The following is a 27,994-nucleotide window of genomic DNA, read 5'->3' as shown; positions in this document are numbered from 1 at the left end:
ATTGTGTTCGTGAGGTCTAAGTTCGCGGCGAACAGCTAGTAGTAATACTAAATTATCATGAAGGGTAGACAATTTCGGAACCTTCGCGTGACCAGATAAGATAACTATTCTTTAAAAAAAAAACAATAATCAATAGTTTTAGTGATTTATTGTCCTTAATAATTATAATTTATTGGCGTAAAAGCATCGGATGTTACCGTTATTAACTTAAATTAATTTTGTGACTTGTCTCTGGTATTTTGCAGTGATTTATATAATTGTCCCTGTTTTTTAGACAAGTTTCCTCAAGATATAATTAGGAGGTAATATTACATTGAGTATTTCCAAGGTAATTTATTCTTTATAACAACCAAAGTCTTATGTCACCATCTGTCGTGTTTAAAGTCCCCACTGTTGGAGCGCTGACCTTCTTTATGGACGGATAAAGAGGATGGGTCTTAACCCGATGTGTCTTTTTTTTACTAGCCTGTAGTGTCCCACTGCTGGGCAAAGGCCTCCTATCTACTTCGCCATCCATCCCTGTCCGTTGCGTAACTCCTCCAGTTCTTATCCGTCACACGTTACGCCTAAGACAAGTCGTTACGGATAAGATACGTACGTCATCATAAATGTGTCGTAAAGGACAAAATTGTACATAGTTACTTTATTAGCTAAGAAATAAAAGTCACATCCGAAATTGAATCGTATCAAATTTGAAAGAGAGCGAGAGAGAAGATGTTTGTAGGGTAGTAAGTAATATTTGTGTATGAGAAAATAATGTTTTCTTAAATTACTACTAAATATAATGTATTGTTCAAATAATACTTACTCTTATCTTAGTTAACAGTGAGATTTAATGAACAAATCTAAAAAAAGAAATAAAACAAAACACCCACCGCAAATGGTAGTTTTCCAGAATCCATTCCTCAAACAATTCCGTAACACGTTGACAGTCCCCATAGCAAAAGTAAGTACTTTTCTTACAAGTTCAGTTTTCCGAGAGCGAGGGAACACTTTGCGTTGCGCCAACTTCTGTGGCCAATATCGGGGGTTTGCTTGAGATTTCTCTAGGCGGAGAAATTCTTTAAACTATGATTCCACAGCAGCGACTATAATGGCATTCTGCGTGTATTAATTAACAGATGGGCCACTAACAAAATATGTGCGAAATAAAGATTTATAATTATTATAACCTGGCTAGCATTATTGTACAATGTAATTAAAAATGTAAGAAACCGACGATCGACTCGTCGGAGTCGGTCGTCGGTTGCTGGCATTCTCTCATCCGCTAAAACAGAGCTATCGGTTGCCTATATGTGTAATCTTACGACCTCCGTGGTCACCACGACCGCATCCTATCTGGAGGCCCTGGGTTCGATTCCCAGCGCGGTACTATGTATATTGCATCTGTGATCATAAATATTTGTCTGCGGTTCCGGGTGTATTGTGCCCGTTTCTGTTTATGTCTATTGGACCCGCGATATTACATTAGTGCTTAGTGTAGGTCGTTGAGTGTTATCTATTTATTTATTATAGCGCGATCTTGTGTTGTCTAAGGCTCCGACCCAATTGCTTCGTCGTGCTCTGTTGCGTCGACGTATCAACGCAGATCAAAGCAAAAATTGTGTGGAGTTTAGATGTTTACCTACGTCGACGAACATCAATGATAAAGTAAACAGGAAACAACGGAGCAGCAACGTGCTATATCGACGCAACGGAGCAATTGATCCTGGGCCATAAGCTTTTTTTTTACAAGTATGGATAGGGTGGCAAACGAGAACCCAATTACCAGATGGTAATTGGTCACCACTGTATAAGAACAACCGTAATACCAGGGACATCAATGGAGTGTTGCCTTTCTTCCTTAAAGGTCGTCGACTAGTTTCCTAATGGTTGCAGTGTCGTATCGGATTTGGGTATTAAAAATAAATAAAAATAATTTATTTCAAGTAATAAAAAAAAAAAATCACAGATTTAGTAAAACTCTTAGAAGCCATGTTAGTTATATAATTAGTTACAAAAACAACACATGAAATCAATTGCCATGTCACATCCGCGAATACCTGCTAGATTCTCCTATTGTATGAAGGATACCATTTGGCCGTGCACCTTTAGTATTTTTCAGCAACTGTGGATTGCTCCCTTAAAAGTTGTTTGCAAGTTGGACTTCGTTTTTTGAGATAAATAGAATACGCGGTATTTTATTCGAGAAAAGTTATGTACTCTATTTATGGCCTCGGCTGTCGGCTTCGTTTGCTGTGTTGTTGGGTTTCTTGAGATTTCAAATTTGATACACTTAATGTAGAACTTAAGTAATAAGGTAAAGTAATATGGAAATGCTGGCCCTTATAAGTAGGTATATCCGAAGATTACACGCTTTAAGCTCTTGTCTAGATCCTAATTCTAACTAATATTATAAATGCGAAAATAGTTAGTTCGTTACCTCTTCACGCTCTATCTAGGTACTCAACCAACCTTCTTGAAATTTTGCATATTTTAGTTTGAAGTATGGAGGAGGACATAGGGGTATCTTTTATCCCGGAAAAATAACTGTCTCCGTGGGAAATTTACGCGGGCGAAGCCGCGGACGAAAGCTAGTACAACATAAAATCTCAAAATGTGGTTAAATATTTTGACTGATGATCAGTGAATGTGTGAATAAACGCTATACGAATAAATATAACGAAAATGCTGCAATACAAATGTTCAGAAAAACAAGTTGATATTCTAAAAATGAATATGACGTGACTTTTCCCATAGACGTTAAAATTATCGTTAAATATATAAAGTGCTACTTTTGTCTTAAAATTGCGTTGCTCTAAAACCTGTTTCTGAAATTTTACCAGACAAAGAAAAGTAGACATTGGGAGATTTTGATTCGAACTTTCTAATTTTCAAAGACAGTATAATATATTACACTTTAATTTTTAAAGGTTATTAAAGGTATATTCAAATGTTATTTGACAAAATACAATTTGTAAAAGCATTATCAACTTTTGGGTGACCCAAAAGATGATAATGCTTTTATTCTATAAGTAAATAGTATAAAGCATAGTCGCTTCCCACTGTCCGTATATTTATTAATCTTTAAAACTACTGAACAGATTTTGATGAGGTTTTTAGCAGTTAGTGTGATTCTTGGGTTTAAGTGTATATTTTTAATGGTTTTATTTGAACGAAGTCGGGAAGGATCACTAACAGACATACACCTATCTAAACATCGGGTTGTTATCTAAATGCATCTTAACGTAAGTGTTATCTTGGTAACAGGGCGCCGCACCTGACCAACTTACGTTTAGCTAAATATTTAAGCACTTCTAAGTAATTACTTGCAAGTTGGCTTTAGCTTTATAGTTCAGTTTAGCGGGATCATTGTTATTTATTACGAGAGTTGCTATATAAACAGTTTAAACCAAACTATCCCATACATATTTTATCCTATTTCCTGTTGTAATGATAAATAGCGTGTGTATGAGGCGAGTAAGGGACACTAACTGGTGGCTATAGGTAAGGTCTGGTTGTAAGTGGAATGAAATAAATGTTAAACCATAAAATTAAACGGGCCTTGAATGAAATGAAATTCGTTTAGTAGTTTTAGTACTTTGCGATATCAAAACTCTCATCGGAGCGTTTTCCAGATTTCTTCTTAGAGTATTTATCTTATATGTACCCACTGTTTCAAGTATAAAGCGCACGGTAGCCAATTCTTACTTCTCTAGATAGGTTTTATAGTTTTGGGTGTTAGGATTCGTTACCACTTGATGTGAGTATAAAATGGTTTTCTTTTTATTTTTATAACTTTAAGTTTATGTATTTCACATTAATTTGTAACACTTCTGCTTAGTGTCATTGCTGATATTATATATTTTTCTACATATGAAGATTTGTTATTGGCATTTATAGATTTCTGTAACGCTGTTAATCTTTTAATAAAATAATAATTTATTTATTATATTTTAGTACTTCATTGTAACAACATTTTCTCAATCCGTACTGCAACTAAAAATGTTTCGTTTGAATAGAATGTGAGAAATTTCTAATTAAAGCAAGCATAGAAGAGAGAAGACTAGAAAGCTGTCTTAATAAGCGCGCTCGTTGCAAAGGCAGGCATCTCTATCCGTCTTCGGGGAACTTGATGAATTCTAAAATTTACTACAATCCACTTAGATAACTGAGGCGGTGGTGGTCCATTGGTTAATACGACGTCCCAGGTTCGAATCCTATTCGTGCCTTACAAGTTTGTATACCAATCTGACTCTTGTATAGTAGTTTTCATCGACCACCACATGCTTGAAGGAAAACATCGTGAGGAAACCTCTGGTTGATTTGTGTGAAATGGAGAAGGCAATGGAAAATAGAAAGTCTTTGTGTGTATTTCATTTAATGATCACGACCCTCAGTCATAGTAAAGTAAAAGTAAAAACGTGTTTATCTCAATAAGGCGCAAACAATAGTTAGTACAAGAAATTCAAATTGGTTGAGACATGGCTTTTGTAGAAAGCTAAGCCTGTGCAACAGTAAGCCAGCACTCGCACAACTGAATGTACTCGTAGTAAGAAGCAACACGATATGAATGTTTGCTATAAGGAATGAGAATATAGAGAATGGCTATTGAAGTGAATTTGAAAACATATTAAATACTATGCTGGGTACTGAGGCATCACTACTTAGATACAGTTTACTCTTGCCGCAATTTTTGGTTTTTAACCCCTGACGCAAAAAGAGGGGGTTATAAGTTTAACGTGTCTGTCTGTGTCATCGTAGCCCCCAAACGGATGAACCGATTTTCGTTTAGTTTTTTTTTTATGTTGTAGATAATTTTATCCTGAGTGTTCTTAGCTATGTTTCATGAAAATCGGTTCAGTATTTCAATTAATACATTAATATTGAAAGTCGGGGTTTTTTTTTGTTTGAAAAATAAACTTGAATTCTACGAATATAATTTATTTGGTACTTTTTGCGATATTGGAAACTCTCTCGTGAGCGTTTTGCAGATTTCTTTAGCTCCTAAGCGGCAGAGCCCATGGTCATCGGACCATGATATAAAATAGGCTTAAATAATTAAGGAGAATTGAAAGTCTTATAATTTTAATAATACTTTATTTCCAAATAACGTATTCAAGTGTTTGTACTAAAACAAATGTTATAATAGATAACATAAAATGCATGTAAAAATCTTTATGACATTAGGTATAAACGAGTGTCGTAAGGGCTAACCTTAAATTCGGAATTTTAAATAACAAAATTGAACGTTTCGATAGTCATTCGTAAAAATGCTTTTTAAAATGTTTCCATATTTCCTTCAAAAGGTTCAAGTAAATACGCTCTTTTGTTTGAGATTGTTTTAGAAAAGTTATTTTTCTTTTTAAAGAGCATTCTCTTTCTTTTTCTTAAATAATACGATTCAAATATTGAAAAAGAAATGCAATTTTTTCCTGTTTTTTTTCTCTTCTAGTTTCACGACACTTTGTTCTGTCTGCCCCGTAAAAGATAGAAATGTGATGATATATCTAAATAATTTATAAAACCTCCGGCGGAACGAAGTTCGAATTTGTTTGTGTGTATGTACGTACAGTCAGCCGCAAATTAACCATGAAATTGCTAGTGTCAATTGGCTATATTCTTGCTCAGACCTTCAGAAAAAAAAATGCACACTATAAATGCAATTTTTTGCACACACAGAAAACATATTTTTATCTTTACAACACCGCCGTAGATATATAAGTCGGATTAATATTGTATTGATATCATTATGTGGTCGTACAGAAAAACAATTGTATTTTAATCCTAAAATCAAAACAAAATGATTGCAGATATTTTTTTTGTTAAATTACAAAAAGTATTTTCAAATCAGATTATCTTAAACGCAATTTTTTATTTTATTCATCATTAGTTATCAATTTAAATACCTAAGTACATAGCATTTTGGTTCACACTTTCAAAATTTTATTGGTCCCATTTTGGCGTTAAGCACAATAGATAAACATTATCACTTTAATATAAAATACTGCTTATATAATGATACCTATTATAGGTATGTAGTCAATTATATAATTTGCTTATATAAAAAATGTAAGAAGGAAAATAATATTATTAAATAAAAAGTTGTAAAAATTGTAATATACTTAAGTATATAAGTACCTAACGGGTTAAGTGTCATATAAAAAACTTGAAAATAATGTAAATTGACATCTAATAAATATATTATGTTGAGAAACAATACTGTTCTACTTAATTAACATATTCATTTTCTTAGAATTACAATTAATTTTAGGTTGCGCACAGCGCTCCTAATGGACATTTTGTATAATATTGTAAATTTATCAGACCTAAATAATTCGCAGCACTTTATAGGTAAAAAAATCCCCATAAGCAAGAATCCATTCAAAACGTTAGTGCACTAAGAATAATAATAATTTATTTATTTTGAAAAAAAGCTTATAAATATGTAACGTGTATAAAAGTTAAGTCTAAGATGTCTTTTGGAATAGTTCTATAAATATAGGTATTAATTGAATATCAGATCCAAATGGTTCATCAAGTATTATATATACAAATATTTTTGATTGACATGCAACTAATAATGCGTTGAAGTTGATGGTCAAATTGTTTATTCGATTTTTTGTTTGACATAAAATAGTCAGTGATTACGAACCACCTTTAAAAAAAAAAAACAAAAAATGGTGCGATATTTTTAGTGTAAGTTATAAAGTATGTCCAGAAAAATATTACTTCAGAATCATAGATGTTTTACATCCAGTATTTATTCAGTTTATTCCACACTAATAATTGGAAAAAAATATGAGAAAATACAGGGCGTAAACTCGGATCTAATTCCCCTTAGTTACTACGAAATATGCAAAGAAAAGGCGCATGGCAAAACATCGGCAAATATAAATCACGACACGTCCTCTGTTCGTTTCACTTTGCTTTTCCCGCACAACTGCTCTGCTTCCTCGATGGTGTCTGGAAGTCTCATGTTCCTGGTCTCAGGGAGGAAGAACACCAGGATGCAGGACAATGCGGCCATCACGCTGAAAATCACCGTTGGCATGGATCTGTGGTACTGGGACTGGAAAGAGAAAAAAATAATAACTTGAATTTGCCTTACAATGTGCTAGCAGACTGGGTACACTTTTGCGTGACATTTTTTATTCATAGTTTTTATTATAACCTCAATTTTATTCTACAATATCTCGATTTCCATACTCATTGCAAATTTTCAACAAGTTTTCACTAAAGAATTGATAGTATGTGTTTAAATTATTAAAACAACATTTATTTATGTAATACTCCGGCCAATGGATGTGTGATGAAAATATGTTTTTTGTATAAGTTACATTGTAATTAGGGTTATAGGATTAACTTAGATTTATTACTTATTTCGTGGCCTTTGCCTGGTCGAGGCTGGCATTAAGACACATAAACGGGCTTTAAAAAAAGTAGTAGAAATATGTACATAAATTTACGTAAATAAATTATGAAGTGTAATTGTTGATGCCGATATTGTTTCATCGTAAGAAACCTGAAGGAAGCCCAAGCGTTATTCAGAACCAAAGAACACAAATGGATGGATTTTGTAAACAAGTATTCGGAGTAAATTCTACGTTCGTTGTAGAATAGAGTGGCCAAGTAAGTACACTGTCTCTAATAGTCTTATTATTTGTTATGAACAGTGTTGTTATTATTGCTAAATAACAATTCTAATATGTCACTATAATTAAGACTGGAACGAACTAAGCTAAAAACAGGTGCATTTTGTCTGTCATACAATATCCTCACATTATCATATTACAGTATCCAATAGGAAAAACGTAAAACAAATATAATTGATAATTGATTAAAATTAAAAAAAGACAATAATTATACATCGTAACTTGATTTATTAGTCACTTAGATGACTTTCAAACGACACAAATGTTTTTACACTTATGCACCGGAAAGTCGTGACTTTAGTTTTAAAATTACTTTTTGTTTGCAGTTGTAGACTGTTACCAACAGAACATAAATTATATTTCTATTAATTTAAATTATTTCTTAAGATTTTAATGCTAATTAGAAAATAACTGAAGTATCCCAAAAAGATTATTTTTCACTTTGCTCTGACCGGCGATCGAACCTTTCATATCTAATCATATATATCTTTATCAGAGATTATAGAACAGAACAAATAATAAAAACGCACAGATGTTTTAATTGCCCGGAAACAGGTGTTGTTGTTGAAACTCTGGTACTACCTGAGCCTCGTCGTCATTGTTGCTTATGATTGGTTACGAGAGCTGCTTTTTTAAATTGAAAGAGAGTAAAAGAAATGGTAACCGACTTAGAAGCCAAAGACGGATTTTATAGTTGTAATCCTTCCGGCAGTAGTACAGATGCTAATAAGGGTCTGCCTGATGTTAATCGGGAAAATCTAGATATAGATGGAGCTGTAGACCAGGGCTATAATTTTAAAGAACTTGAAAAATGAAAAAGGTGTTGTAAAAAGAATCATAGGTCTTACCAACAATGGCGTCACAGGCGCAAGTAGCGATCCAATCCTTCCAGCAGTAGAACAGACGCTGATGAGGGTCTGCCTCATGTTAGTCGGGAAGACCTCAGATACGTAGATGTAGACGGAGCTGTAGGCCAGGGTCACGCTCCACTTGCCGATGAGGTACAGAGGCAGCGACCAGAGATCCGCTGAGACCAAACGGAATCTGTTTGAGAAATGGCTGAATTGTACGCCAGATCGGCAGTAACACAAAAAGGTTGGGATATTTTTGGTTATTTTATATACCTTAGATGTAGACTATATATATATATATATTTATTTGGAATATTGGAAATACATATCTTATTAAAAAGAAAGGAATTTTTAAAACATATATCATATAAAATACTTATATTAAAGCCGAAAGATATGCGATTGCGCATGTATGCGCTTTAGGAAGTCTCAAAAGGTAATCTCAGCAAGTTTTTATTAACGGGGTGCATGAGTAAAACACTGATTTTCAGACAGACGTTCTATAGGGGTATATGCAAAAAACTTAAAAGATTTGGTACCTATGGTAGTAGACGAGTGGGCAGTAACATGAAAAGATGAAGGAACTTTTCGTATTATCTGTTCTTTTCAGATGCATTGCATTATATCTAACAAATTGTATAGCATGCCACAAGGAAGTTTATAGTCTTAAATCCAATAATAATTAATTTGTACCAATAGATGTAATAAAGTTAACTGATTGATGAATATTCTAGAGTAACGAAATCCTCAATATTCTTTTCTAAGTATCGATGGAATAAGTGAAGTGAATGAAAATTTTAGGGGATTTTAAAATCAGTTTCATCAAAACCACATGACAATTCAGTGATATTTTTGTACTTTGATCATTTGCTTGTACATTTCTAATTTTGGGATTAACTACATCAATTACGCTTTAGATTTGGGATCATAAACAATTAAGATTAAAATGATATATATACAGATTATAAAGCAGATAAGCTGCATTGTTTACTCTATGATCGCAATAAAATTTATTACGTGGGATAATGACATGCATCATATGCCATTATGTGAGAATCGTAAAAAACACACATCTGAATAATTATAGTTAATCTATTCATTTGTGTTCAACCATCAACTTTTATTATAAGCAAAGTAATAACAAAGCAAAGCCATTTTTGTATGGAGCTAGAAATAAAGCTATTAATGTCAATGGTCTGATAACTAGGGACGCCGAAGACCGTGCGACTGGGCGCATACGCTCAACGGCTGAGGAAGAAACTGGGAAAACGCTCAGGTGAGAGACTGAGAGAAATAAAGCTAGTATAATTTTTGACCTCTTCGTGAAATCTACAAGTACACATGACGCCTAAGAATTTTTTTGTGTAGAAATTAAATCACGTTTATTAATAAAATTAGCATTGTTAAAAATGCTAGATAATCTTTATTAGAGAATCGTTAAAAATACATATTTGAATAATTATAGTTCATCTATTAATTTGTGTTCAACCATCAACTTTTATTACAAGCAAAGTAATAATCGGTACCTAATTGTAGTAATATTTGGTTGAAAAGCAAAATCATTTTTTAATGGTGCTAGGAATAAAGCTATTACTACACAGGTATAGCTACGACAGTAATAGCTATATTACAACAATTACCGATTATTACTTTGCTTATAATAAAAGTTGATGGTTGAACACAAATGAATAGATTAACTATAATTATTCAAATATGTATTTTTGATGCCGACGACCGTACAAAGTGGACACGAAAATATAGGAAAGTGGACCCTGGACTCCGACGCTCAACGGCTGAGGAAGAAACTGGGAAAACGCTCATATGAGAGAAAGAGAGAGAAAGAGAAATAAAGCTACTACAATTTTTGTCGTTTTCGTGACAGTTACAAGTACAAATGACGCCTAAGATTTTTTTTTTGTGTAGAAATTAAGTCACGTTTATTATTAAAATGAGCATGGTTAAAAATGCTAGATAATCTTGTTTGTAAAGTTTGTTTCGCTTGCATTTACACATAAGCAATCTATGATATTGACTTCAATGTTTAAATGCATAATGAAGATACTTTTGAAATACTTTGTTTTACGACAGAGATTTTGTAGGCCAAGGTGGAACATAACGTCACTCTACAAACTACCAGACTAACATACATTCAAGCAGAAACTACGCTTTAATTTATGTATTATAATAGATTTTTCACCTATATCTATAAATTTGTATTGTCATTTGTTAGGAATGTCACGGCATTTTATTCTTTTAAATTTAACAAAAGTGGCATAAAAGGCGAACTTACGAGTAAATCTTTTTCTACCAGTCAGCCAACAGGTGATGTAAATAATAATAAAATAAATAAATATATTGGGACAAATCACACAGATTGAGTTGGCCCCAAAGTAAGTTTAAAATACTAATTCAACGATACTATATTATATTCTATAATATATACATATATATATATAGGTAAACATCCAAGACCCAGGTCAATCTGAAAATTGAATGAAAATGATCATTTTTAAATCTTGACCTGACTGGGGATCGAACCCTGGCCTTCCAGTGTAGCAGTCTGGCATGATGGCCATGATGATGGATGATTTTATTCAGTCATGTGTGTTTGTTTCTACAGTATCGTTTAGAATCTTGTTAACCGTGAAAACGTAGCAAAACTAATCGCAGTCGTATTTTTTAACTATGATATTGTCGTAAATGCCAGTTTAATCAGATTAATCAAATCAGTCAAGTCGATATGTCGCGAGTTGGCCGATTTAATTTTTAAAGTAAATTTTTAACGTCAACGTACTCATAATGTCTTTCATCCTAAGTTGAAAACAGATTTAAAACCACTTTTAAGCTTGCAATTTCTTGAATATTCTATTTGAAATAATAATTTAATAATTTACTTAAGGTTGGAAACTCTCCTTCATTGTATTAAAATGGCAAACCCACACGGGCAATCGTTGAAAATAACTTCAAGCGGAAATCTATTGTGGTTCAGTAAAATTACCGAGTTCTATGCAATTGTCACCATTATTCGTTCGTCATATTTATTATATGCGAGAATTACTGTAATAACACAAGCTTACGGAACTATGCTGTCTGATTATCTTTTGTGAGATAACTCAGTAATTCTGCTTCACGTTTCATGATTTTACTATACATAGTAAACTTTTACAAGCTTTTATATGACTATTTGCTTGGTGTCTGTCTGTAATTGCATAATTGTAAGATTGGTGTAGTGTTAAAATACTTATTTACTTAAATATGGTGATAATGAAGTAATGCCAAGAATTTTATTGACCTATCTTCACATCGGCGTGAAGGCCGGGAAATATATCTCATCTTAACACTGGTGTTAAGGCTCAATGTGAATGTGGGTAAGATGAAAAATTATGCATAAAAATAGCCTTCAGGATTAACATAAGCTACCTACTATACAATATGGACCAACGAGCGGCGGCTAGTCAATCACTATAGAAGTCGGTAACTTTTTAAAAGAAATAGTAATGATTGATTTGGCGCAACAAATTACAATTTCTTTGGGCGAAACTTGTCATGTACTTTCCTCTAGAATTTATAAACTGGTGAACAAAATGGTTGACTATTCTAACCCACAGGCATCACGATATCAATAGCCATATATTAATAAGAATAATAGGTAATAAGAATAAAAAGAATAATAGGTTAGGCTGGTTCGGGCATATTTTAAGAAGAGATGAAAATCACGTCACTCAAAGAGCATTAAAGATGGAAGTAAAGGGTTCCAGGAATAGAGGAAGACCTAAGAAGAAATGGATGGAGTGTGTCAAGGATAGTATGAACAGGAAAGGAGTATCAATGGATATGGCAAATGACAGAACAAAATGGAAGGAACTTACATACTGTGCCGACCCCACATGAGTGGGATAAGGTCAAGAAGAAGAAGATATTAATAAGAATAATAAATTAAAGTCATACTTACATCTCGGCAAGAACGCGAACAGGAAACTGGTCACAGAGCATATGATAAATGTAGTAATTAATGTCTTTTTCCTCCCGTACTTGTCCAGCACGATCACCACAACCACATAAGCTGGTATTTCTACCAACACCACTAGCATAAAGCTCAAATACCTATTACTACTCAACGACACTGAGTTTATTGATAATCCGTAATACACTAAAGAACAAGTCAGCCACATGAACGAACAAATTAGTAGCCTCTTCCATATAATCGCCGATCTTATTGCTTTATACATTTGTGACTTTTTGTCATCAGTCTGATTCTGTGGTTGCAGCAGAGGATTTGCTAGACTGTCTAATTCTAATTTTCTAGGATCTAATCGGTTAATTTTGGCCGCTCGTTTCAAAACTTTGATAGCTTCGTCTCTTTTGCCTTTGCTGAGAAGCCATCTGGCACTCTCGTTGGTGAACCACATGTAGATGATGACGGGAATGGCCGGGCTGTAAAGGATGATGACGTAGGTCCTCCAGTCGTCGACGACCCATGCGAGGAGGGCAATAAGGACCACTCCTATGACGAAGACCATGTTGCACATAGCGGAAACTATGACACGTTGTTTCTTTCCAACCAATTCAATTACTGAAAGGGAAATGTAAAATAAATTAAATGTTTTTATAGCAGTACAAAACAAGTCTAACTTGATTCGATAGGCGTTAAGTTTAAATAAAATATAACCGTCTCAAAAATCACATGCCACATTTCTTGATCTACATAGATGTTATAATATACACATATTAGGTGTAACTAAAAACGTGAAAAAATGGTAACCAAAAGTATTACAGTCAATGACATGTTTCGTTGTCCAGTCTGCACTTTTATGCAGTGGTGATAGATGCTAATTTGCATCGGACGCATTACGTAGACCCGAAACGCGACTGACAGTAACTGATATGATAGAAATGACATACTTTAGATATGAACGGAAGCCAGAATGCTAATCAAGCTTTGACTAAACATCCTAGCACGTGTCTGAATTCTTGTCACGTATGTACTATACTGTAGTAGGTGAACTACTTTATAATGAATTGACCTCAAAACAATAAGAAAATGACGTAATGATCTTTTTTTTCAAAAGAAGTATGATCGTCGTTTGTCAACATCACTGACACACATACCACAATACCAATTGGTCCAATTTTGCGGATATGAACAGAATAATAAATCAAGAATGCTGTTATATGCAAAATGAATCGTAAACTACTCTAAATGCAGTCTCGTCCGCGAGCCGTGACCATGAAAGCATTGTTTAATTCAGAATCGCGCAGCACGTGTAAAGTTCGACGCAGAACGCCATTATAATGTTACCCATAAAAAGGATGGAGTATCTAAAATTCTCACTGATGGAGATTATATGCATTCGTGTGTAAGTTAATATATCTAAAAAATATATAATAACGATTAAAATATTGTTGCGCTAAGCTCTTCAAGTCATCCAATTTGAAAATGTAAGAGCCTCTTATATAACTATTAAGAATCTGTGGAAAACTATTATATATCAGATTCATATTGATAACAATCGAGAACAGTTTCCAACATGTTTGCCAGAACTTTGTTCGTATAAGACAATATAATAATGAGAATTGCCGAGTCACTAACAAAATATCAGGCATAATACACGATCATACGTGATAGGTTGGCTTGAACAAAACATAATATTTGTAATTTTAAATTATTTCAAATCTCATCTAAATACTCACTGAAAACATAAGCTGAGGCATACAATCCGCCTCCCGTGCTGGCTTCCAAGAAATGCATGATCACGAACATGATATAGCTCGGCGTGAAGGCTCTGGACAGACCAAAGATCAGGCTTCCTAGGGAGGCAAAGCCAACAGCCACTCGTCTTCCAAATCTGTCCGAAATAGCGCCAGTAAACAGCATTGACATGAACATGCCTGAGTTATGGATGGTTCCGACCAGTGCACGCTTCCACTCTTGACATCCTAAATTAAACTGAAACATGGGAGAAGAAGGATTTTATTAAATATATAAAGTATTTTAAAAAATATGAACAAATGATATAACGTGGACGAGAATACAAAAAGAGATGCTTGTGCTAGCTCTGACGCGAAGTTTAACGCTGATGAAGATAAAACCTGTTGCACGAGACAATTTCATTTGTCATACGCATATGCGCTGTTTATAGCAAAGTGATATTAATTATAGAAAATATTTTGATGAGCGACTTCTAATCATGATACTGAACAAGTTTTCCAAATAACATTATTATAGTTAAACTGATTATTTACAGTTTTTATTTGTGTTTCTGTAAGTATGTACTTTAGGGAAAAATGGAATACTTTGTATAAAATGGCGAGGTAACTAGCAATGTTACGAAAGTCATGAAATTTAATTATAATTAGACATTATTTAATGGTTCTTTAATAGGCGACCTCTTACTTGTTAATATCAAGAGGAAAACTCTATCAATGTTATAGAAATTAATGAGTACAAGATATAGAAGTTATTATAATATTCAGTGCTAATTGTATATTAAATCATTTTTAAGAATTTAATTTAATTAATTAGGATCATTCTCATAACACCGTGGGTACTAGAAGTTGTTGTGAAGGAAGAGATGGTGCGATGGTCTTGATGTCTTCCAGCAAAATCGATCCATTGTCGCTTTGGAAATTTATAAATGTATGTAATGAGAGAGAATTTTGCCCTACAGTGGGAAAGAACGCACCCTTTACAGGGTATCATACGTAGCCATACGAAACTTGATGGCCACGTCTAAGTAAATAGCCTGGCGTGTAGGTGGCATTGAGAATTTGAATAAGTCGCAATTTGTCATCTGAAGGATGATATACTCATATCATCCTATGAGTATTGGCACTCGCCAATGGTCTATCAACTAAGGATACCGAAGAACGTGCGAAGTCTCGGAGAAAAAGTAGATAAGAAGATGTCGATGCATTATGGTAAAGAAGAAACTGAGAAAACGCTCAGATGAGAGAAAAATAGTTCTTCTATGTCAGATTTTAAATCTTTTTTACATTTGATTAAGATTTATAATCTATACGGGGGAGGAAGCTACTATGTCTTAATTACGTTGCTAGATAAGTATATAAAGCAAGAACAGTATACGAGTAGCTTAAATAAAAAAGAAACCTCTTTAACAAACGAGTGTCCATCTTCGTAGACGAAGCTCTCGCACGGCACGGTGTTGTTGGTGAACTCTTCCTTGAGACACTGGAGATCAGTGTCGTTGGATAGTGGTTGGTATCTGAGACACTTCTCCGGCTTCAAGGTCTCTGGGTGAATTGGGATCGTGTAGTTGAACCAGGAGGTGTCGTTGAATCGCTCCTCACAGCCCTTGACTTCGCATCTGGTGAGACAATAATTGATATTAGTGTGAGAGGTGCCCTAATTCGATTTATTCCTAGAAGATATCTAATTTGAAAAAAACTTAAAACGTTATTATATGATAAGAAAAAAATAAATCGTTTTCAGCTTTTCAGCATTAGATAAAATTTAAACTTAAAAGATGCTTTTATTTTGCAATATATACACAGGTCGCTTGATCATCGTTTCAACCCTGTTTTTTGGGGACCTGTAGCACTATTTTTATAAAGGCTTGTTCTAGCGCAGAGATATTAGAACATATTTTGACTATTCTATTACTATGTACAGTAAAGTATTTTTATGGTACCTAGTGTTAATCATCTCGTTCTCATATAGGTCTTTAAAAAACATGTGTCTATCAGCCTGTCCGTGATAATCGCTTTAAACAGAGATGACATTGCAGCATTATATCAGATAATAGATTGTAAAACAGCTAATATCACTTATCTGACTAACGATAGAAAGTTGTGGCAATAAAAACGCACATACACATAGATAAGTATTTGCTGATAATTTCTTTATATCAGAACTAAATTTATTTTTACTTTCAAGGACACCTTCGTTCTTCGGTTAAACAGTCACCAGGATCAACAGCTTTAAAGATTTCTTAGACATTTTGATTTTTGAAATATATTTTGTGTAAAGCTTGGAAGGAGTCTTTTACCCAATCGATTTTTTTTAACCTTAATTGTCCCATTGCTGGGCTAAGCATTCCTCTATTACTTTGTTGGGTAACTACTGCGTTTTATAAATCTATAATTAAATAACAATGTCAAAAACGACTCACCTATAATACTGCTCCTGGGCTTCAAATATAAAGCCGCACTCAAAGAAGCTGCTCAGAAGGACCGGGTATAATAGAAGCACGAAATTCAACAAATTGTATCTTCCATAAGGCCCAAGACTGTCCAATATGGAATCTAAATTGATTTCTTTCACCCCCTCTTCCATGGCTCTTCTGGGTAAATCGAATTTGTAACTGAGAAATTTAAATTTGCTATGTAACGGCTTCTGAAAAAAAAAATTAGAAAATTTGTAATTTTAGTCGACGTTACACACGTTGATTGAACATTATTTATAATCGAAAATTAAAATAAATGATTACGTTTTCGTATCAAAGTTTTAGTTACATTATATAACATTCAAATTAGTAATGAGATGAAAAAAATCTACAATCGAGCGGGTATCGAACCCACGCCCCTCTATCCGTGCTAATGCTCTTCAATCCCTGGTCTATTCCAATTTTTTTTCATCTTAATCTTATTTTCAAAATTAATTTAAAAGCACGTGTGACACGTATAACAAATCCATTTAAATATACATATATATTCGTTATTTTTGTTTTTAGCCTTTGACGACTTAAAATGCCATGAAGTATTTATTCATGAGCTGATCGAGCTGACCGCAGAGTGCAAAAGTAATGAAGGATAAAGTACAATTGAGTTTGCTGGAGGAGGCTTCTTTTGAATAAAATTTGTTTTTATCATTATTTTTATTTATTTTAAACATTATAATGAAAATTGAACTAAAGCTATCGTTTTCCGGTACAACTATGTGATAATCATGTTATTACGAGCACTATGTGTGTGAGGGAGGACCCGTTGGTCATAATATATTCTGATCACTGAGAAATCTCTAAAGAACACAGAGCACTGTAGGTAGTAGATAAAACTTAGTATACACTATACATAATATTAAACAATTTCGCACAAAAATGGAAATAGTTGAATTTCTAACACGACTAATGAGCTTGGAGCTAAATCAAATAAATATTGACAGACAGATATAAGATTTATTTTATGAATTGTTCTCAAAATTTCAAATATTATCTGTATTCTCTAATGATAAAACGGAGCACTCTTCTACTGGACCAAGTTAAATTTAACCTACAACTGCGTTTAGCGTCAGTCAATAACTTAACTTTGAAAGCGATTAAAAAAGGTGCATTGTATGGAGTACCTACACGTTACACGTCTCGACCTTTTTTATTTCGTGTTGTAGGAAAATGACTGTCTGTACAGGGTTTTATAATGTTTTACAAACGGAGCACGATTGACATATGAAATAGATGCGTGGGCGCCGAAGCTTTGTTTATTAGTTAATTGTATACCTATAATTGTCCCCTTTATTAGATACTAACTGTGCTCTAGAAACAGTTTTCTCCTGCCATATTTTTACCGCATTTATGTATTATAGTGTTCTTCTTCTTCTTTTTCGTGTCGTCTCACTCCAACAATATCCGTGTTATAAAATTTACTATTTATAATAAAATTATTACACCAGTCAGTTGGGTTTCTATAGAGTTACTACAAATATTAGTATTGCACATATTTTTCTTTGTGTCACTATTATCTACAATTTTCTTACACTATATATGCATCGCAGCACAATATTAACGTTGATTTATTCTTTACAAATCGTACAATACAATGTTATCAGTTTTTACGCGTATTAAAATAACCATAGTAGAATACAAATGAACAAATAAGCTTAGGCAGCATGCCCATTCTGTCCTGGAAAATCTTTAATTTATCATCTGTGACAGATGAAGACAGCAGAGGGTGAAGTGCGGCTTTGTATTTTCACTTTTCACCATCGAAATGATTCGATGTGTGACGCAGTGAACCAATGCCATTGCAGTGTGGTTGTCGTTGCGTCACAATGGCGCAATGTGATTGGTTCGCTGTGTCTCATTTCGAATCGATTCGATGGTGAGACGTGAAATGCTAAATGCTCTGGGCTTGCACCAACTCGTACTATACTTGTGACGTCATTTCGCACCACTTAAACTGACAACTATTATTTATTTATATTATTATATTATAGTGTGAGGTTTTGCGAGACAGAATAAAAAAATGGATCTATTAATTGTCCATAAATACCATAATTGTTGATACGATTGCCTTTTCGCAAACATTAGTGCTAGGTCCTCTGTATATATGGGATACAGCGATTTCCCTTCAGCAATTACACATTCTATTAAGTGAATTACACCAGTTAATCCTTAATTGACTTCTCGACCTTATGATTAGAGCAATTTATTACAATTCTTGACCGCAGCGCTTGATCAATTTTAACTGGGAATAGTATTTGATCATCGTTTCCCGTCAATGCTTTCAGGTTATTTAATGATTTATAATCTGATTCGTTATTGCATAATATATAAAACATAATAATTGGGTTGGACTATTTATTATTTGTTACAGATTGCATTAGGATTATTCTGTCAAAAACAATACAAAATATGAAACACTTAGATAATAAGTTATTGAAAGTTATGAAGCTAGTTTTAATTTTATAACGTTTCTGATGAGTGAGATATTAAGACAGAGAACTCAATAGAGTAATTGTTCTTTTTATTTTGACCATGTGTTAAAAGGTTAGCTTGGGCTGATCTTGACCTTGACTCGCTGGAAGTCACGTTGCAAGTTCGTGGCCAACCTATTATGATACATGTGTAAGACAATTAAAAAAATTTAGTTATATCGTATGTTTAGTTATCCTCTCATGTCTTCGGGGTAGATTTCAAAGAGGCCAACAATGAGATAGAAAACTAAATACAATGATCGATATGCATTGTGAAACTAAGCACACGATGTGGGATAAAAGGTATTAGTAATCTATTCCATTCCTTTTCTTTTATTTCTAATACGTTTCTTTTTATGAGCGAAATGAATTACGCATTTTAAAAGCTGCCTAGCCTATGTGTCCCTTAGATAGAAAAATGTATATTTTCTATGTCCACTGCGGCCAAAATATGTTCTTCTGCATAGTGTGTCGACTCGGCAAAACTTATGATGACAGATACAGCATTCTCTGTGGCGTCATACAGGTTTTACAGTGTGCAGGTGATAGGGCGCGCAGTGCAGAATATGAGAATAGGAAGTGTGCCATTGATTTGGGATATAAGCACTATATTGAGTCAAGTCACTCAGTAGTCTCCCACAGCAGGCCAGTGGGCCTCTTCAGCTGCTTATATCTAGAAATAGTGTCTGCCGTTTCATCCTTTATCTGCTTCTACTACTACAGATGTTAGTTATGTTTCTGAATAGTATACTTCAGATGTTAGTTATGTTTCTGAATAGTATACTTATCCGAAATTTCGAAGGCCTAATATTTAAGGATTTATATTACCGCGCCATGAAAGAAGTCCATCAAACACGGTGCTGCAGTCATTGCCAACCACAAAGTAGTCGATTGTTCCATTGCTTTCATGCACGCTTTTGCGTCAAAATAGACACAATTGTACGACTATATATGTATACATATTTTGTACAACACACCTTTACTGTCGCACAAATGAGCCTCGCTTCCTCCATCTGTTGTGGTCTAATCGAAGGTCGTATCGAATGACGGCCGCAATCGTACAATTGTTCATTATATGTACAGATATATGAGTCCCGCTGATTTATAAGTCTTGATCTCGACAAAAAACTTATGCAAATACCTTTGAAAAAAATCTGGTAAGGTTTGAGTCGTCTACGTTTCTGGTTTTAGGTGATTCTTTGTTACCAGATCCATGATTATAATTTTCGTAGTTTCCATCATTTTTCGATGACGACACAAATCGCGATATTGACAAACGGTTTTGATGGATAAATGAAACAGCGGGGTGAACACGGAACACAGAAAACAATTGTTTTCTGTATTTCGTGAGGGCGAAGCAATGCAAAAAATAAACGCGATCCAGCCAGGTATATTAGGATTCAAAAAATAACAATACAAATTACAATACTAGCACAAAATAAAAGAGAAAAAAGTTAGTCCCAGTGATTCTAACAATACTTTTCGGGCTCCCAATTTCTCGCACGCTGTACCCAATTTTTGTCTAACAAAAGACTCGTATTGTGACTGTACAAAGTAAACGCTCGTGAGAAAGGTCGCAGAACAATGGCGATGCGATGTGACATGCCAATTATTATTTGTTGTGTGAATTCAAGGAATCGTGTGACGAAACGTGTTGCTACCTAGGTATGATTTGAATCAAACAATGAATTCATTAGACCCAGGTCCGGGTGAGTCTGAAACACATTTAAAAAAAGAATCATGTTACCAATTTGTAGTTGGTACAACAAACTTATTAAATTTGTGAGCGTCGCTGCTGTCGAATAAATTTGATAAGAAAGAGACAATTCAAAATAGTTCCAAAAAAAAAAGATATCTGTGGTTTAAAAAGGATAGACCACCTCTTATTTCCACACTCAACCTAAACATGCAAACTAATTGAGGATGATCAGCCAGTGGGAGAATTGGCGAAGGCGGATGTCAAAACGCCAAATCAAAGTGGTTGCGTGTTTCATCGCATGTAACGAAACGACACCTACAAGAGCTCTTACTATGTTTCATTTTGTACATTACTTAATATCAAAAAATGTTAATTTAAAAAATTCCCATAATAAATTAACGTTCGCAGGTAGGCATTCGACACAATCGAAATAGAAATCTTTCGATTGTGTCATTGATGGACATGTGAACTTCTGAACAGATTTACATTTTTAATTTTAGATAATTAAGTATGTATAACTAGTGGCCAGTCATGGCTTCGCGTGGGTAACAACAATGAATTATACACTTAAATTTTTCTTAGGAATCACACTATCTATCGGTGAAAACTGCATGAATATCTGTGCTGTAGTTTTTGAGTTTGTCGTGAATAGACAGAGGCGGCAGAGGACATTGTTTTATAATATGTAAGGAAGGATGTAAACAGTTGCTATTATTATTATTCTGCAAAGACACAGATAAATTTAGTAAATGGCCCGCCACTAAGTATGGAAGTGGCTAAAATGGTCTCAGATTGAATGGACTCATCACTCATCGAATGCTTGGCATCATCAAGGAGAAAATAATCAGACTTAACAATATAATTAAGTTGGTGTTCAGGATAATTTAATGTCAGAAAAATAATCTTGGCCGTGCGACATCGTGGCGAATACGATACAATTAGAAGTCATTGGTCTTACTTTGGATACATTAACAAGAATGTGGTTACCGTTACAAATATACCTACTTCACCCTACAGTGCGGAAGCTTTTTTTAAAGAGGTTGGAGTCATCGAACCAGTAATAACCAGCTGTCTACTCAGTATTTAATTTTGTTGGAGATTAGGGAAAGCCGAAAGGGATTTCCTAGAATTAAGTAGTATTAGTATGATTTATTTAGGAAAACTTAAATTTAACGACAACGTGTAATATATGAAACAAGAACAGCGCATATCGTATATGTACGCAATAAAATTAATTTTCCATATAAATTTCGATAATTTCTTTACGTTCTCGCAAAAACAAGAAGTCTCAAGACTCCTCAAGAATCACACTATCTATTGGTGAAAACTGTACAAAAATCCGTTCGGTAGTTTTTGAGTTCATACAGACAGACGCGACAGGGGACTTCTTTTTGTAGTATGTAAGGATTTAACGTTCACGTCCTCGACTCATGATTTTTTGTGGGACGTTTTTGTATCACCGTGGGAACCTGCCACATTCCTTACCTCCAGGATGGTATTGTTCAGAATAACAATATTGATTCATTTTTAATTAACTGCTGAGCCAATCTTAATCTTGTGAGAAATTAGGAATATTGATTATTCAATGTTTATCGTATGTGAATATTTATACATCGATAAATCGGCACAATATTTTTTTTACTTTGTATAATAAATTTATTACAATACCTGTGATTTGACGAAAATGAAAGACATTTAACAATAATAAGAGTTATCATGCCGCTAACATTTTTGATTGTAATCGAAAAGACAGATTTAGCTAACGTAGCGTTATGAGTTTTGTAGCATAAGCAAAAATCGCGATGTTTGAAAGAGTCTGTTTTGTTATATATATATATATATATATATATATATTAAAATAATAGGTAATGTAAAAACTGCTTGGCTGTCTGTAAATTTTATTTCGGAATAAGAAAATATCTCTTGTGTTAGTAAAGATCGACTCAATACGTGTAAATTTACCAAATTTCATACATTCAATTTTGTTAGATTTTGCGTGAAATAGCAAAGACAAACTAGTATCGATACTCACATGCTGAAGCATTAGTTTTACATATATGCAAAAAATAAGTACTGCTATTGATAAAATTTCATAAATTTACACAAATGTGTCATTCATGAATTGTAACGGATGTTTCTATTGTGATTCTTGCAGGTAAAAGGTAAAATCTTCAAGGTATTATTAGATTCAACAGTTCAACAGCCGTAAAAGATTAAAAATATCTAACTAAGCTAATTATAAAACCGATTCATGCAACTCATTGAACACAAAAAATAAATTGTGCTCTTCCAATCATTCTTGTCTGTAATCTAATTAAATTCACGCATGCGTATTGATCTTAACAGCACTGTAAAAAATAATAACACAAATATTTCTCAAAAGTATTGTCGTATCTACTAAATGTTAATAAGGTTAGAATCAATAAGTATAAATAAATTGCGGAATACTTACATTATTATTCACCGAATTACTACACGAATATCACTCATATAACCTCAAACTTCACGTGTCCACAATTATCCGAGTATGCTTTGGAATTTTGATTTTTTAATTTAAATTTCGCTTGAGTCGTGTTACCGGTTCAGATGCAAGCCGAAGTCTCGCCGGCTACGTTGCACGACGGTCGACAACTGGCGTGTAGACGTCATTTTTATCGCACGACTCGGCACGACGCATACGCTGCTTTCCAAACAAAATGAGGTTACCAATAACACCATCTACACTCCTCCTTCTACACCCAATCGGATCTCGTCACGCCATACTTACGCGGCAATGGAATATCTGACGTTTAATTTATTTATACATAGATGACATGGTAGTATGTATTATGAATGTCGTTTGCATTTTGTTTGATCTAACTTGACGGATAGGAGTGTTAAAAATATAATGTCTCCCAAGCAAAGCCAATGACCGAAGTGATGAGTTAAGTGATGAATTAATTGTAATATTTATTGATGTCGATGATGACTCGATTTAATGAAGTCATTGACGGCAAGTTATCTGTTTTACGATTTTCGATAAAAGATTGCATGTAATTTGCCTTAGAAACGGATGTTTATATAATAATTTAAAATCAAATACCTCAAAGATATGATTGTACAAATAAATAACTATTTTACTAGGTGGTGGTGTCCGTGCGTAATTCTGTTTTTGTTGCTTTTTATTTTTAGTGGGTTTGACCTCAATCTAGACTGAAAGAAAATATGAGAACTAGGAAGTTACACGCAAGTTCGAACAATGCATATTTGTTCTTGCCTTGAAGATCCTTAAATTGTAGAATTCGGGAAATATCGACACGATTATGGAAATCATCTTTCAAATTTTTTGACTTCATATATTATACTCACTTGTTTTGCCTTGCCTTTCCTCAAATACATAACTCGTCATTATTTCCGGATATTTTTTGTATAGTTTTTGCAAAAACTACTGCGCGAGTTTTGAGATGAAATATTCTCGGTTAGAATAAAACCTAAATTTTCATATAGTATAGGTACATTTCATCCCGAAATTTCCGAGGATGAACACACTTTTTGCTGCTAGTTGCAATTATGTAGTAATTAATGATTTTGTTTGAGCTAAATTATCTACAGTTGCAGTCTCAAATAATATTATCGCTAAGGGTTACTGCAGTTGCAAACGATAACAAAAAATATGTAAAAATACGATAGAGAGTGTTTTATTTGTATAACACTAGACTTTGCCCGCGGTATCGCCGTATTTTCTTTAGTTCAATTTTCTGTTTCCCGCTGCGTGTCTCGTCCCGCAAACTAGTCCAAACCCGCTTCCTGCTATGTAATGTAAAGTAGATATCCCGTACCGTTTCCTACATAATGTGCCATCATGTTTTTTGCAATATGTCCCGTCTTGTTTCCCACTTCGTGTCTCCTTCCCATTTCCCGCTCCTAGTCCCACTACCGCTTTCTGCAACGCGTGCCGTCCCATTTTCCATGACGTTTTACGTCCCGGTTTTTTATTAACCACAAACGTAAATTAAACATTATTTTGTATTTACTATTACTATTATTTACTACAAAAAGTAAGTAATTTAGCTTTTTATCTTGAAAATTGTATTAAGTCCCATACAATCTTTCACCCCCCTTTTAAAGGGTTAATTTTCAGAAAAATCTGAAATACGTATTCATAACTTTGTTGTAAACAACCAAAATCCAAATTTTCAAGTAACTAACTTCAATATAGAACTTTCATATTTACAGATTTTTACCCCTTTGGAGTAGAATTTCCAAAAATCCTCTTTTAGTGCTCACCTACACTCACCTACATGCCAAATTTCAGCTTCCCGCCCAGCAGTTTCGGGTGTACGTTGTCTGTCAATCAGTCAGTCACTCAGTAACGGAAGAGTTATAGATACATACTGCGCCCATTATATCTATATCAGACTTTAATCGATAAAAATAATTTGTTTATATTCTGTTTATACCTTTCTATAAAATTTTAAAGTAAATCGGCTCGTGGATTGTTATTTTAATTTTCCTACAGGACCCCCTCATTTTTCGGGATTTTTGATTCATAATTAGTTCGTATCGTATTCGGACCCTCCTCATTTTCCGGGATGAAATGTCTATAAGATGTTAACTCGGGATTCTGAGGCATTGTTTATTCATAATTAGTTTTTCAATTATCCTACGGGAACCTGACCCTTTACCGAGATGAAATATATCTAAGATGTTAACCCGGTATATAAGGTACCTACATACCAAATTTCAAGCAAATCGGTACAGTAGATTTCGAGTGATGCGCGTTCAGAAAGACAGACAGACAGACAGACAGACAGACAGACAGACTGACAGACAGACAAAAATTTCCAAAACTATATTTTCGTCATCTATATCAGTAACTAAGTATATTCCATGAAGAATTTAAAAAAAATATCCAATGTACAAATTTGGCCTTTCTTCAATTTTATTATATGTATTGATGTAAAGATTATAGTTAATTAAAATATACTTAATGAATGAACCTCTCACATTTAGGTTTGGAGTCGTCATAACCTCAATCAATTTTACGATGCCATATATCAACTTAATAAGAAAGAATCTTTGTCTTAGACAGACAGACATACACGCAAACGATTCCTGATTGCAATTATACAGTATAATATTCTTTAATGATTCATTTTCACTTGAAATTGAAATAATAAGCATATTATTTCTTATTTTGTAAAAAAAATGAGCAAACTTGGAAATTTCATACAAACTAGGTATTCCCGGCTTCGCTCGTGTAAAATACATAACTGTCAGATAATAATTGCATATAATAATAATAAGCTGTCAAACAATATTCTTTTAGTCTTTTTATATAAAATGTGTGTTAAAGCAATGCCCGTCGGTGGCCGGCCTCATTAAATTTTATTAAAAACTGTAGGAACTAAATTTATGTTTATCTGTTTTGTTACATGATAGGTGGTTAAATATAGTTTGATAACAAATAGTTAGGTTATCAATTTATTTATAACTAGCGTTTACAAGCTTAACCCGCGTTCATTCCACTTGTAGCGTATTTATTGTCAATATATCGGGTTCTGAGCAAAGTGTCGCACTGAAACCTATACCAGATTGTTAGACTATCCGCTATACAACTGCGAAAACTGCACCAGTACTTTTCGCGTGATGCGCGAGCAAACATACAAAAAGACAGACAAAAACCTAAAAAGAAATGTTTTGGCTTCTATTAGACCCATAAACACCGGGCTAAATTGTTTTTATTTAATCAATTCTTTAATGTACTCGTATAGATATAGCCCACTTAATAAAAAGTATATTGATTGAAACTCTCAAAATATAGACCTTTTCCATACTATGTAGGTCTACACAGTTTTTGTGTAGACGATAGATAGATAGATAGATTCTTTTCTACACGGGCTTTTACTCATTCATGCCTTATCACTCCATCCTGGAAGATACCTAATGCTTTTAATACGTCCTTACTACTTACTACATAATACGAACAAAAAGAAAATATTTTCCGGTCATTTTAACAAAATGTGCATATATATAGGTGACTAATTATTTCTATTCAAAATGCTGTAAACTGTAAAAATCGTAACATATTTATTGTGATGCACGCACAAACTAATTAAAAAACTATAAATTGTTATTTTTATCGTATAATAATAAAGTGCATTCAAAGTTGTGTTCTAATACGTCTTAATAATATCGAAATTTGTAAGACAAATACAACAGAAGTTATGTTCGCTGACCATATAGGCTGTATTTAATTATACCTCGATGTCTCAACATCGGAATCATTATAACTTGGATACTTATGTGTCTGTGTGTTTGTAATCTTAAGGACTAAAATGTCAATGTACTTTTACCTCTACATAGTAATTGTCTAGTAAAATTAGAATGTTTTTTACTAGTTTATTAGGTTATTGTAGATTTTATTTAGATACTAGCTTTTGCCCGCGGCTTCGCCCGCGTGAATTTCATAGCAAAATCTTAGTAATTTTATCGCGTACCTACTCTGTAAGACTGGTAAACATATATGATTCAAATTCGCATTTTTCCTCATCTTTAGTTCAATTTTCTGTTTCCCGCTGCGTGTCTCGTCCCGCAAACTTGTCCAATGTTTTTTGCAATGTGTCCCGTCCTGTTGAAAAATCTGAAACACGTATTCATTACTTTGTTGTAAACAACCAAAATCAAAATTTTCAAGCCACTAACTTCAACGGTGTAGAACTTTCATATTTACAGATTTCAGCCCTTTCGGAGTAGAATTTCCAAAAATCCTCTCTTAGTGCTCACCTACACTCATATGCCAAATTTCAGCCCAGCAGTATCGGGTGTATGTTGTCTGTCAGTCAGTCAGTCAGTCAGCCAGTCAGTAACTCAGTAACGAAAGAGTTTTATACAGATATATCGATACATACTGCGCCCATTATATCTATATCAGACTTTAATCGATTAAAACAATTTGTTTATATTCTGTGTTTACACCTTTCTGTAAAAGTTTAAAGTAAATCGGCTCCGTGGATTGTTATTTTAATTTTCCTACAGGACCCTCCTCATTTTCCGGGATGAAATATCTATAAGATGTTAACCAAGGATTCCGAGGAATTTGATTCATAATTAATTATTCAATTATCCTACGGGAAATTGACCATTTCCCGGGATGAAATGTATCTAATTTTCCTACAGGACC

The 27,994-nt window shown here is 33.8% G+C and overlaps 1 protein-coding gene across 2 annotated transcripts; it reads right to left on the bottom strand.

The window, feature by feature from the left end:
• Positions 1–5,064: 5,064 nt before the first annotated feature.
• On the bottom strand, positions 5,065–23,465 carry LOC128675857 (organic cation transporter protein-like). 2 transcript variants are annotated; one of them, XR_010370082.1, is made up of 7 exons: positions 23,285–23,435; positions 16,615–16,838; positions 15,594–15,810; positions 14,177–14,432; positions 12,438–13,058; positions 8,483–8,678; positions 5,065–7,051 (listed from the first exon to the last, which is right to left on the bottom strand). XR_010370082.1 is itself a non-coding variant. In XM_053755567.2 (7 exons), exons 2-7 carry the CDS (start codon positions 16,776–16,778, stop codon positions 6,878–6,880), a joined length of 1,611 nt encoding a protein of 536 aa, XP_053611542.1. In that variant the 5' UTR covers positions 16,779–16,838; positions 23,285–23,465; the 3' UTR covers positions 5,065–6,877. The 2 variants fall into 2 exon arrangements, 1 of the variants encoding a protein (XP_053611542.1); XM_053755567.2 differs by having other exon boundaries at positions 8,483–8,661; positions 23,285–23,465.
• Between the last annotated feature and the right edge of the window lie 4,529 nt (positions 23,466–27,994).

Source organism: Plodia interpunctella, chromosome 15 (assembly GCF_027563975.2).
Source record: "Plodia interpunctella isolate USDA-ARS_2022_Savannah chromosome 15, ilPloInte3.2, whole genome shotgun sequence".
NCBI lineage: Eukaryota > Metazoa > Arthropoda > Insecta > Lepidoptera > Pyralidae > Plodia > Plodia interpunctella.
The sequence above is the reverse complement of the archived record's forward strand: the minus strand, read 5'-3'. Positions and strand labels throughout refer to the sequence as shown.

What these genes read in the sequence shown, in the direction of transcription:
- LOC128675857 (XM_053755567.2), bottom strand. Translation starts at nt 16,778, where the DNA reads ATGGAAGAGGGGGTGAAAGAAATCAATTTAGATTCCATATTGGACAGT. An exon ending in GCCCAGGAGCAGTATTATAG is followed by an intron (nt 15,811 to 16,614) that starts GTGAGTCGTTTT and finishes TTGTCTCACCAG; the next exon opens with ATGCGAAGTCAAGGGCTGTG. An exon ending in TGCCTCAGCTTATGTTTTCA is followed by an intron (nt 13,059 to 14,176) that starts GTGAGTATTTAG and finishes TTTCCCTTTCAG; the next exon opens with TAATTGAATTGGTTGGAAAG.